The 11,735-nt window shown below is 42.0% G+C and overlaps 1 protein-coding gene across 1 annotated transcript in view; it reads left to right on the forward strand.

The window, feature by feature from the left end:
* Positions 1–10,266, forward strand: part of Rassf3 (Ras association domain family member 3) — a 67,468-nt gene extending 57,202 nt beyond the window's left edge. Inside the window, exons 3-5 of the mRNA XM_063255071.1 lie at positions 1,838–2,054; positions 4,553–4,662; positions 7,587–10,266. Of these exons, the coding sequence (XP_063111141.1) occupies positions 1,838–2,054; positions 4,553–4,662; positions 7,587–7,736 (477 nt within the window). The 3' untranslated portion in view covers positions 7,737–10,266. The remainder of the gene's footprint in view (positions 1–1,837; positions 2,055–4,552; positions 4,663–7,586) is intronic.
* Positions 10,267–11,735: the final 1,469 nt, after the last annotated feature.

An 11,735-nucleotide genomic window follows, 5' to 3' on the forward strand; every position in this document is an offset into this window, starting at 1 on the left:
CTGTTTAAAACAGGCCTAGCCAGGCATGGTGACGCATGCCCGTGATCCCAGCACTGGGGAGGCTGAGGCAGGAGGATCACTATGAGTTTGAGACCAGGCTGGGCTACATAAGTGAGTTCAAAGCCATTTTGAATTATATAGCAAGATCCTGTCTCAAAAACAAAAATAAAAACAAAACAAAAAACGTGGCCCATATAATTCTTTGACCCTGGGGAGGAGACACAAAATGTAACCCCTGCCAACTTCATGGTAAAGGTGCCTCCTCAGTGGCACTGTGCCACCAGCAGGAGAATGCAAGATAACCCAGCAGTATCCTTTGTTATTCCAACAGTGATAGTTCTTTTTCAAAAATATGTTCATCCATGGGGAAAAATTCTATTTACCATAGTTTTTTTATTTCTTTCCTATGGAGAGTAAAACAGTGCAAGTTTCCTTGGTTTTTTGTTTGTTTTGTTTTGAGATAGAGCCTTGCTTTGTAGTTCAGGCTGGCCTTGAACTCACTGTTACTTCAGGCTGGCCTCAAATTTGTGGTAATCCTCCTGCCTCCACCTCTGAGTGCTGGGATTACAGATGTGCACCATCTCCATATTGTTTCAAAGATGAAAACTTTTAAGTGCTTTACAGTACTTTATTAAAAGAATGACAAGGAAATTTATATTATAAATTGATCACTTAGGAGGAAGAAATGGACCATAAAGGAATTTTTTAAAATTTAAAATATAAAGGAAGTTTTTATCAGTACTGGGGATCTAACTCACAGCTGTGCACTTGCAAAGGCAGGCACATAATGATGTTGCTGAGCTAAATCCCCAGCCCCTAATAAAGGAAGTTTTTAAAGCTTTACTTCAGCTATGGTATTTATGTATATAGCAGTACCTGATGACATTTTACTAAAACATGCTAATAATTATTTTCTAAATAAAATAAAGACAAGAGCATTATTATTGTTTTGGCAACCAAGAAATAGTAATTCTACTGTAAATTAAGACAAGAAATGGTAATTCTACTGTAAATTAAGACAAGTAATAGCTGTAGTTAATGTAGCTTGAAATTTTCTTTAAAAATATTAATGCTTATATATTATATACAGGCACAAATTCCCTATGATGAATGTTACCCATTTTGTATGGCAAGTATGTACTAAGAAAAATAAATTTAAAACGTTGCTGCTTAGGGCAATCCTACATTGTGTAATAAACATGGCACATAACAAGGTTTAAGTAAAATTGGTAATAGCTTATACATACTGGTAGCCACATCGCTATATAGTTCAGGTCAGCCATGAGCTCTCTGTAGCCCAGGCTGGTCTCAACTTTGCAGTGGTCTTCCTGCCTCAGCCTCCCAAATGCTGGGATTACAGATGTGTACCACCACACCCGTCTGTCTGTTCATTGTTGAATCAGGTATTTGAATCTTGACTGTGGCCTTCCTATTTGTATAGCTAGTTATCAGTTGAGGATATTGTTTTCTTTGAGCAGTAAGCCTAGACATGTCCCCAGGCCTGCCTACATTTTCAGTTTCATCAGTTGGACTCTAACTCCACAAATGGGTACTGACTTTTCCCACAACCTTTGGGGGCTTGAGTCCCACGCTGGTGTGCTGGAGGGACAAGGTATCTTTGGTTGCCATATCTGCCCTGCAGACCTGATCTCTGGAAGTGCTTTGCCATCACTGCTGTGTGTTATCCTCCCTCCAAGGTCACGCCCTGAGGTCAGTCTTCATCTCCTGCTCTAAGAGAAAAGAGCCAGAGCAAGAGGGCTCCTTCCTTTGCCTTCGATGCCCGAAAGCACCTTGAGCCAGCTAGCTAAATGTGCTGTGCCTCTTCTTGCCTCTTCAGAATTCAAATGGGATTTACACTGGCTTCATTAAAGTGCAAATGGAACTCTGCAAACCTACACAGACGGCTCCAGGTAGCAATGGCTGTATGAACACGCTTCACATCAGCAGCACAAACACTGTCGGGGAAGTCATCGAGGCCCTGCTTAAAAAATTTCTCGTGACCGAGAGCCCGGCCAAGTTTGCACTTTATAAGCGTTGTCACAAAGAAGACCAAGGTATGCTGCTGTGTTTAATTTGAGGGTGGTCTCTGTTTCTGTTTGTCTTTTGTCTGCAATCACAGAGGGAAGACTGATAGGTTTATCTGTGTCATATTGTGTTGGGGCCCATGGACACATTTAAGAGGCTGAGGTCATCATAGCAGGTACTTGGCATTTCCTAGCTATTAATGCTTTAGGTTTCTAGAGGCATCCATGCGTGCTGAGCATTTATGTAGGATTTGGTGATGTGTGTAACTTCGATTTAAGAGTAGGGAGAAGTGACAAAAGAATAGTTTTGGCCAGGCAGGGTAGTACATACCTGTAATTCTAGCTACTTGGAAGGCTGAGGCAGGGGGATCAAAAGTTCAAGGTCAGCCTATCTCAAAATTAAAATAAAGGGTTGAGGATGTAGCTCCCCACTAGCATGCACGAGGCTCTGGATTTAATTCCTTGTACTGCAAAAACAGCCAAGAAACTTTTGTGATTAAAGTTTTAAGTAGCACATTACACATTTCATATCTGCTTTCACATACAGTGGCTTGGTGGACCCACGTCCTTTGGGTTTTTGCAGATAAGGTGGCATGTGTGTAGCACAGTGCCTTTCAGCATATGGCTCCATATGACCCTGCCCCATTTCCTTAGCTGTCTATTGAGCATTACGCTGAGACATTTTGGTGTCTTGTGTCCCAGAAGCATATAAAAACAAATGAATGATGTTCTGTTCTGGGGTCTGTCTGAACTTCATACCTACATTGAATGTATAGAAAGAATATTAAATCACTCCCATGAAATTGAGTAAGCCAGTTAGGCAGCTGAGCAGAAATTGATATGTGAACATCAGTGATTTCATGATTCACTGTATGCTAATTTGGAAATGCTATGTGTGAGTAATAAACTGTTTAAGCTTTCTTTAGTTTTTCTGGGTGAAAACTAAAGCAGCTATAAAGAAAATGTAATGACCTTGACATGTTAATAATGTCCTTTAGTTGCCTAGGATTAAGCACAGCTGGCTGCTGAATGTGCACATTTATTTGTTGACCACTTGCCATGGGGTTGGCCCCACAGAGCATAAAAACAGTTCAGGGTTCCTTGGCTCCAGAGGCTACAGGCTTAGCAGCCTGGGGCTGTGTGCGTCACTGGGAAGTGGGACCTGCAGCACAGTCACATCCAAAGTGCCAAAGTAACTACTGAAATGCAGTTGACTTTTTAAAAAATTTTATTTTAAAGAGAAAAAACAGATTTTCAAAACAAGCTAATGGAGTAACAATGGTTAATACATTGCGTATTGTTATTCTTAAATTACTCAACGTACGACATATAGGCATTTCGTTGTCCAAACAATATTAGTGCAAATCAGGTGACATTTTTTTACCTTGCCAGCTTCACAAGCTCACCTGGATTTGAGCTGTACAATTGTTACTCTCTTGCAAATCTTTCATTGTGTGTGTGTGTGTGTGTGTGTGTGTGTGTGTGTGTGTGTGTGTGGAGAGAGAGAGAGAGAGAGAGAGAAAACTGCCTATAGCTGTAGTTGTGCTTGCAGCCAGCAGAGCCTTGATTTCTTATTTAGTTTTGTTTTGCTCTGTTTGTTTTTTGATAGTGGGATTAGAATCTAGGGCCTTCACACTGAGCCACATCTTCAGCCCTTTTGATTTTCCTTATTTTGAGTCAAGGACTCATTAAATTGCAGAGGATTAAAATGTAGTCCTCTTGCATCAGCTTCCCAGAGTACTAGATTTCAGACTGTGCTGCCATGCCCTGCTATGGCTGTCAGTTTTTACTGGTTCTAAAGATTTTGCCTACAGCTTTGAATTAATGTTCCTCAGGTATATTTTCATTGTTTTGAAAGGAGCTGGAAGTTGTATTTTCGCTTTGGTTTTTGGTTTTTTGAGACAGGGTCCCTGTAGTTGAGGCTGGCCTTGAACTTCTCGTGATCTTCCTGCCTCAGCCTCCTGAGTGCTGGGTTTACAGCCATGTGCTAATGTACCAGGCGAGGTTCAGTTTTTTTTTAAAGAACTTATCTTTAAAAAAAAAAAAAAAAAAGGAAGAGCAGAATAATAAATTTCAAACTTTTTTTGTTTGTTTGTGGGGTGGTTTTTTTTTTTTTCTTTCTTTCTTTTTTCTTTTTTTTTTGAGGCAGGGTCTTGCTGTGTAGTAAGTAGTTGAAGCTGGCATTGAGAACAGGCTAGGCTGGATCTTGCAGTGATCTCCTGCTTCAGCCTCCCAGGTGCTGAGATTACAAGCAAAAACCACTCCACCCAACTTTCAAATATGTTCTGTGACTAATACTCATTTAAATTATTCTTGGACATTATTTCCTCATTGGTCAAGGCATAGTTTATGTTAAGCAGATAGAATGGAAGTGGAAGGGTTTTGTTCCACCCTGAGCTTTTTTGGTGCTAAGATGGGGAGGATGACGGGGCTGGAGAAGCGGCTCTCCCTTGGTCTGGAGGAGAGGCAGCGATGGGTGGACCTGTCTGGGATCGTGAGATCTGCCTGTAACATGCGTTTCCTTACAGTCTATGCCTGCAAGCTCTCAGACCAGGAACATCCTCTCTACCTGCGCTTGGTAGCAGGGCCCAGAACCGACACGCTTAGTTTTGTGCTCCGGGAACATGAAATTGGAGAGGTAAGTGAGTCTCGGTGCGGATTTTACACTGTGTGGAACACTGGCCTTGTTTTATTGCTCCAGTTTAGAGACTTGTCCAAGCAAGGGAAGTGGAGAAGGGGAAGAGGGGGAGACTTAGCATTGCCTGAAATGAGCCCAAAGTTAACCTAGAGTGTAATTTTCTCACAGTATTATAGTGGTCTGTACATTTCAGAGGTGGGAGAAGATAAAAATTTTTCTTTGTCCCCATCCAGAGAGTCATTTTTGCCCCATCCCATCACCAGATGACTCTGACTGCACTTTGAAAGTTGACACTCTCCATATGTCTGCCACTAAGAAAAGTCTCCAGGCTAATTTCGTTCTAAAGGGAAATAAAAGGAAATCTGATCTCTTTGCCACCATTTAACTTTCTAGAGCCCTTTGTTTTCCTTTGCCCAGCCTGATAATTAAGAAATTACGTTTACTTTATGCATTGTTTGCCATTTTTTCTCCAGGGAGAATTGTACTTAGGCCAGTTTAGGAAGAAAAAGCTCTTTGGACTGCCCTCTGGATCCACTGTCAATTTTAAATGACACTCAGAGCACATGTGTCAGGCTCTGGGCCTCAGCCTCCTGTTGGGAACAGGAAGTAGTGTGAAGTGAGAATGAGATTGCTAGGTTAAAAGTTAGAAACCAGGACTCCATGCCTATAATCCCGCACTCAGGAAGCGGAGGCAGGGGACTGGCTTTGAGTTCAAGGCCTGTCTCAAAAAGAAAGAAAAAAACAGAAACCAGGACTCTGCTTCAGGCTGATTGTTAGATCTGGATCATGACATTGGATGAATCTTCTAATCTTTCAGCCTTGTGTTTTAAAATCTGTAGAAAGTGGCCTAAATAAAAGGTGCTTTTTAGTCACAAATGAGAGTGTGCATAAACATGGTTAAGTAGTGTGTTTAAATGTAAATGAGGGTTTGTTCAGGCACTCTTAGGAAGACAGGGATTTGAAGCAGTTTGGAAGCTTTGTAAGAAATCCGGGCTTTTATTTTGGGTAGAAGGCAGAGTGCGGACATCTCCCTAGGTTTTATAGTTGGCAGTATTTCCTCTGAGAACCCTGCCCTGAATGTGTTAGCAAGCCTCTGGTTGGTGTTTTATTTCTCTTGTTATTGGACTTCTAGCGTTTAGCATTATTCAGTGTGATGAGAGCAGCCTTGTGGGGAGTAACTAGTTTTGAAGTTAGCATTTTGCTTTAATGTTCCAGAGTGCTTTTATTAGACCTATGTCTGGGCTCTTGATTCTCACTTATTTAAAGGAACATAACTGAGGGAAGAAACTTTCCACAGCTGCTAGGGCTGGAGGGAGAAGGTGTTTTTTAATGTTTTAAATTAATATTTTAAAAACCTCTTATTTAATATTTTAAAAACCTTTACACATGTGAAAATTGGTGTATTAACAGAATTTTCTAAGGTAAAAAGTTGTGGTCTCCTCTGTTTTTCTCATTTGCTTTAATAACCTGCTTCAGCTTGCTTCCAAAGAAGCCTGGTGGCCCCCTTGGTGGTTTTTTCCATGCTCTCTTCATGCATCTAGAGAGGATTGTCTGGAGTCTTTCTCTGCGTCACTAGACAGCATTCCTGGCCTTGGCAGTGATGCTTAGCCCCAGGCCCCTTTGGGACTGGAAGATGTCAAATACTCTCCGTGACATTCACTGCTTTAGTTGAAAAAGTTTTTAAAAATTACCAGGTGCTGTTTGGGAAACAGATCAGAGACCTCAAGGACAAGAGACAAATCCCAAACAGTGGCAATGAGGTGAGGTTCAGAGGTGGGAGACATCAAAGAATTATAATAATTTTAAAATTTTTTGTTGTGGTGGGCTTTTATTGTGGTGGTGTGTACCTGTAATCCCAGGATTCAAGAGGCTGAGGCAGGAGGATTGCTTTGAGTTCAAAACCTGGACTATAGTGAGCTCAAGGCCAGTCTGAGCCACATATAAAATCCTGTTTCAGAAGACTCCACCAAAAAAAAAGTCTTGGTTGTGATCAAAGATATGAATGGCCTAGTGAGAGTTTCTGGCTGGGACAGGACAAAAGGAAGTCCTGGTGGCCTTTTTAGAAAAAATGGCATTTGGGCCAGGAGTTTTAACTCAGTGGCAAAAGCGCCTTCTTGGCAAGGGTGAGATCTTGAGTTCAATCCCTGATACAAAAAAAAGAAAGAAAAGAAAAGAAAAGAAACCAAACAAAGTGTCATTTAAGCTTTGAATTCACTGGGCCTCAGTGAACTCTGCTCAGTTGAGCAGGGAACGTGTACCGAGTCACTTGGGAGATGGTGCTGGAGAGGTTTGAATCTGTCAGACTTAACCTGAACAGCCAAGAGGAGCTGGCAGAATGCTTTTAAGCAGGACCCAGCCATGACTATGACCATTTGGCAAACCATTGGCTGAGAGTGGAGCGAAGGGGCCCGGATGTAGCTCAGGAGGCCCCTGAAAGGGTGCAGGAGTAGATGTTGGAAGCCAGCACTAGGGGGCAGTAGGGATGGAGAAAGCACCTGAAAAACTACTTGGGAGGCCATAAGGTTGCTTGTGAGAGAAGACAAGGAGGACAGCGACGATCACGATTCTCAGTTAAGTGCAGGGAGTTGTTTCTTAAGTCTTGGAGGTGAGGAACCCTTGCCTTTATATCAGGTGAGGAACGAGGAAAGTGTCTTGTAGAGATACTTGTGTGGAGGCGTTCAGCAGTGAGCTCAGTTGGGGAATGGACTAGGAAGGGAAGTGAGCATTTGGGGTGAGCTGAGGAGTGAGTAGGGGTGCAGGTCAATGCTTCTAACTCTGCTGAGAGCCCCAGATCTGTGTCCTGTGGCTCTTGGCTTTAGGACCAGGAAGGGGAGAATAGCTACGCCTCTGCACCCATGGGGGGCATTCCTACATCTTGACACTGAGTTTTACCTGGCATTTTTCTGTTCTGTATTATTGCACAGTGGGAAGCGTTCAGCCTTCCAGAATTGCAGAATTTTTTGCGTATCTTGGACAAAGAGGAAGATGAGCAGCTGCAGAACCTGAAGAGGCGTTACACAGCCTACAGACATAAGCTGGAAGAAGCCCTGGGCGACGCATGGAAGCCTGGCTAATGTGCGGGAGACCTGCCAGGAAGGCATGGCTCGGGACCTCTGTGTAAAGGAACAGCAAGTGCCTTTTTGCTCAGAGCTGCCTTCTTGCCCCAGCTCTACGGCCATCCCCTCTTAGCTCTAGATTTAGTTCCCAGCCCCTGGCCACAGGCATATCCTGTACCTGCTTGTCCCTAGTGAGGGGCCCTGCAAGCTTGTTCTGTTACAGCACCGCGGTGTTGCCTCTTGCAAGCTGTGAACCTGCAATCATCAGGAGCATCCTAGAGTGCTTGGAAGCGTGAACTCTGGGTTGATTTTATTTTCTTCTAGTTATTTTAATTATGTGATGATGATGTTAAGCTGAAGGATGTGCAAACAAATTTTTAAAATTTAACAAGGAATCTTGCTGAATACTTGTCACTATGTTGAAACTACCTGTTTTGGTTTTTGTTTTCTGCCAGAGGAAACCATCCATGTGAACTGAAGGGCAGAGAATTCTAGGAACTGTGAGGAATTTAGGACGATGTTGGAGGAATTTGATTAAAGAAAGTAATAAGCAAGTTTAGAAAAAGGGTATGTGGAAGTGAAAGCTCCAAAGGCCACTGAGGAAGGTGGTACGGCTGGTGCAGTGGTGGTAGCGAGCAAAGTGTGTTGCTTGACATGAGGTGAAAGCATTTAGTGTTGAGATACTAAGCTCATTCTACGATTGCTTGATCTACTGCTGTGTGTTATACTGTGGAGACAAGCCAAAGAGGTAGGAGCCAGACCCAAGAGACAGACCTGTGAACTGCAGTCTACTGGAGACTCAGGCTGCTGGAGGTGGGCTTCATCCTACCGGATCTGGCCCCCTGCACATCAGACCCCAATTCTGCCCTCTTGGGATGGAGGGTCTCACTGCTGTAGCAGCTCTGGATAGGTATGACCTGATTGATCCCTGGTAAATCGCATGGATTTCCCTGCAGAGATTGTTTTCCAAGTTGAAAATGAGTTTAGGATAGGGCAGCCATTTTGTTTTCTCCTTGTTAGCTAGGAAGTTTATCAAGTACAGAGCTCACACCAAATTTGTGACAATCATTCCCTCCCCTTTTATTCTTTTTCCTTTCCTTTTTTCCTTCCTTCTTTACCTTTTCTTTCCTTCCTTCTTCCTCCCTCTCCTTTTGAAGTTACTCTGTTACTCTACGTAATGTAGAACAGAGATTTTAAAGATTCAGTCCTCCCATGGCACCCTCAGCTCTAAAGGACTTGACTGCAGGTAGAGGCCCTGAGGAAGGAGGAAAGTCCACATGCAACAGGCCTTCCTCATGGAACGATTTTAATAAAAGTGCATATTCCTTCCAACCAAAGAAATGCATGTGCAATAAAAAGCCTTCCTTTAAAACAGGCAAAATAAACCTCATTTTCTATAGCGATTTGCCAACCTGAGAACGGAGGGCAAGATGTGCTGTGGTTCCCGAGGGGCCTCACAGTCAGTCTGTTTCTAGTTTAGATTTTTTTGTTTATAAATTCCCAAGGAATTGTTAACACTTTGGTGACACCTAATGGATTCTTTGTGAAATTCCAAGGTGCTTTGGTTCTTTGCTTAAGTGAACTGTGCCTTTATTGCATTTCTGTTTCTTCTTGGTGGCTCTTCTGACTTTTCAGAGAATACCCACCTCGTTGGATGCAGATTTAAGCGTAGGTTATGCTGTGCCACACAAGCTGCCAAGGCAATCAGCTCTTCCTAGGCTTTTAAGAAAAACATGGAGGAAAAAAAGAGTAGAACTAGCTATAAAATATGTATGGCACATCTTGTTTAATTTTGCATGTGACTTCTTTTTAGTGCATCAATGAGGTTTTAGTGACATTGTCATCCAACACTTTACCTTAATTGTTCAGGGAATGCCTTCATGATTTTTAGACTAGTTTTACTATTCAGACTGTGGCTTGGGTTTGAGTGTAGTGTTATCAGCCACCTGGTCTTTTAATTACTCATCCCAGTAAATAATAAGAGTTTGTGAAGCATTTGTTTCTCAGATTAAGACACTGTTAGAACCTTAAGTAGTAGTTGATGGGTATCTGTGAATTTTTTTTTTTTTTTACTTGAAGTAGATTGTCTAGAATAGGCACCCTCTGTATTTATCCAGAACCTCGCCCTCTGTTGTGTGCACTACAAGTTGTAATTTGGAAAGCTTACTGTATTGAAATCCTGTCAGTTCAGTTCTTAGAGACTGATGTTGTTTCCCAAACACTGGTATACTGCAGCAGCATTTTTATTGTGTAAAAGGAGGAAATAGGCCCCTAAGGCCAAAGATACTTTTTGTTTTAAACTCATTGTATAAATCCTTGTGTTAAATTAAAACTAAGCTTTGCTGTAATACTGTTTTTCTTCAAAATGTGATGGTACAGGAAAGGTGTAAAATGAAGGGATAGTATTACAGGGGAGCATTTTAAATTGCAGAAGTTAAAAAGTTATAATATTTATAATTTTGATGTTTTATTTTTATAGGGAAGATTTTTCTCCCCTAAAATTGTTTCTTGAATGGCAAAATGATTTCCATTAAAAAGTTGAAGTTGATGTTGGCGTGTTTTTATTTATAATAATATAGTAGATTTTTTTTTTTAAAGTCACAGGAGTGGAGTAGAGGGAACCTACCTACTCCTGCAGATACATGAGGACACATGCTGGAATGCAGTAACTTTTATTAGGCTTGGAACGGCGGGGCACATTGATCTCCCAAATGTCATTTTTCCTTTTGCTTATTCTCTGCAGGAAAATTGAGTCTAAGTGCATTCTGCCCATGCAGTACAAGTACATTCCTAGTTTACTTGTGAACTGTGTATACATTAAAAAATACATAAGGCACATAAGCACTGTAAAAATTACTACTACAAAGAAGGTACCCTGTGATCACTCCAAAGGAGAACTCTCGCCCTCTCCCTCCATTCTTGTGCAGAGGTCTTCAGCCCTTGAACAGATGACTTTGAACAGAATATTTCTGATTTGGTCAGTGAGACCACTTACATGATGGGATGCAGAGTGCGGTCTACATCCTGGGTGCACCTCACCTTTCTAGTGTTCTGCTCTAGGCCCCTGTGGGGAACTGTCTTTACTACCACACTGCCCCCTAGAGGGACTGGTGAAACAGGACCCAGACCTCAAAGAAAAGCATGTCAAGTGCCATAGGTAGTGCTTGGTAACTTCAGTGTATAGATCTGTGATAGAGAAACATGGTTCTACATAGTTTTCATGTTTTGCTGAAATATCCAGAGGAATCCAGTTTGGAAAAATTAACCTGGGCTATAAGGGGTATGTGTTTTGGTACTTTTATTCCTTAAAGAGAATTATGTTCCTGCTCTAGGCTTCTTTTCAGAATTAGTTATCAATTGATAACTTTTAAGTATTCTTAAATTACAAAGATGTAGAATTATATGTATCTTTTGGGTTTTGTCCATGGCTGCTAGCTTATAACTCCTACCCTAAGGCAAGCCATAGGAATTAGAATTTCTCTTCTCCAAGGCTATTTATGGAAAATCTAATCACCCCTTTTCTGTATTGGAGCTGATCATAAAGAAGTTACCGTGTGCTGGAGAAATAGCCGAGTGGTAGGACACTTGCCTAGCATGCAAAAGACCCACAGGTCCATCCCCAGCACAGTAGAGAAGGAAGGGAAGAGGGTGAGGAGAGGGCACCTGCCCTGGAAAGCAGGAATGATGCAACAGGAAGGCCAGGAAGAATCTAGACTGTCCTCCTTGGCTAACTTAACACCGTAGTCTCTTTGATCATATCCTTTTTATCCAGTCATGCCTGCTACATGGTTGTCTGTGCTTATGCAGTCAAGTCTCCTTGAAAACCTCCAAAGACAGGATCTGAAGATCTGCCAGCTGTCAGAAGACAAAAGAGCTTCCAGAAGGGTGTTGTTCCCAGGGAGGGCATGAAAACTCTGCCTTCTTCCTTTATCTGTAACTTAGAAGAGTAAAGGTAAGAATGTGTTCCCCTGAGCCATGCTGTAAGTTAGTAGAACACAAGAGGATTGTGGGAACCAC

The sequence above is a fragment of the Cavia porcellus genome, unplaced genomic scaffold (genome assembly GCF_034190915.1).
Source record: "Cavia porcellus strain 051 isolate PalLab524CR breed Dunkin Hartley unplaced genomic scaffold, mCavPor4.1 scaffold_8, whole genome shotgun sequence".
NCBI classification, from domain to species: Eukaryota; Metazoa; Chordata; class Mammalia; order Rodentia; family Caviidae; genus Cavia; species Cavia porcellus.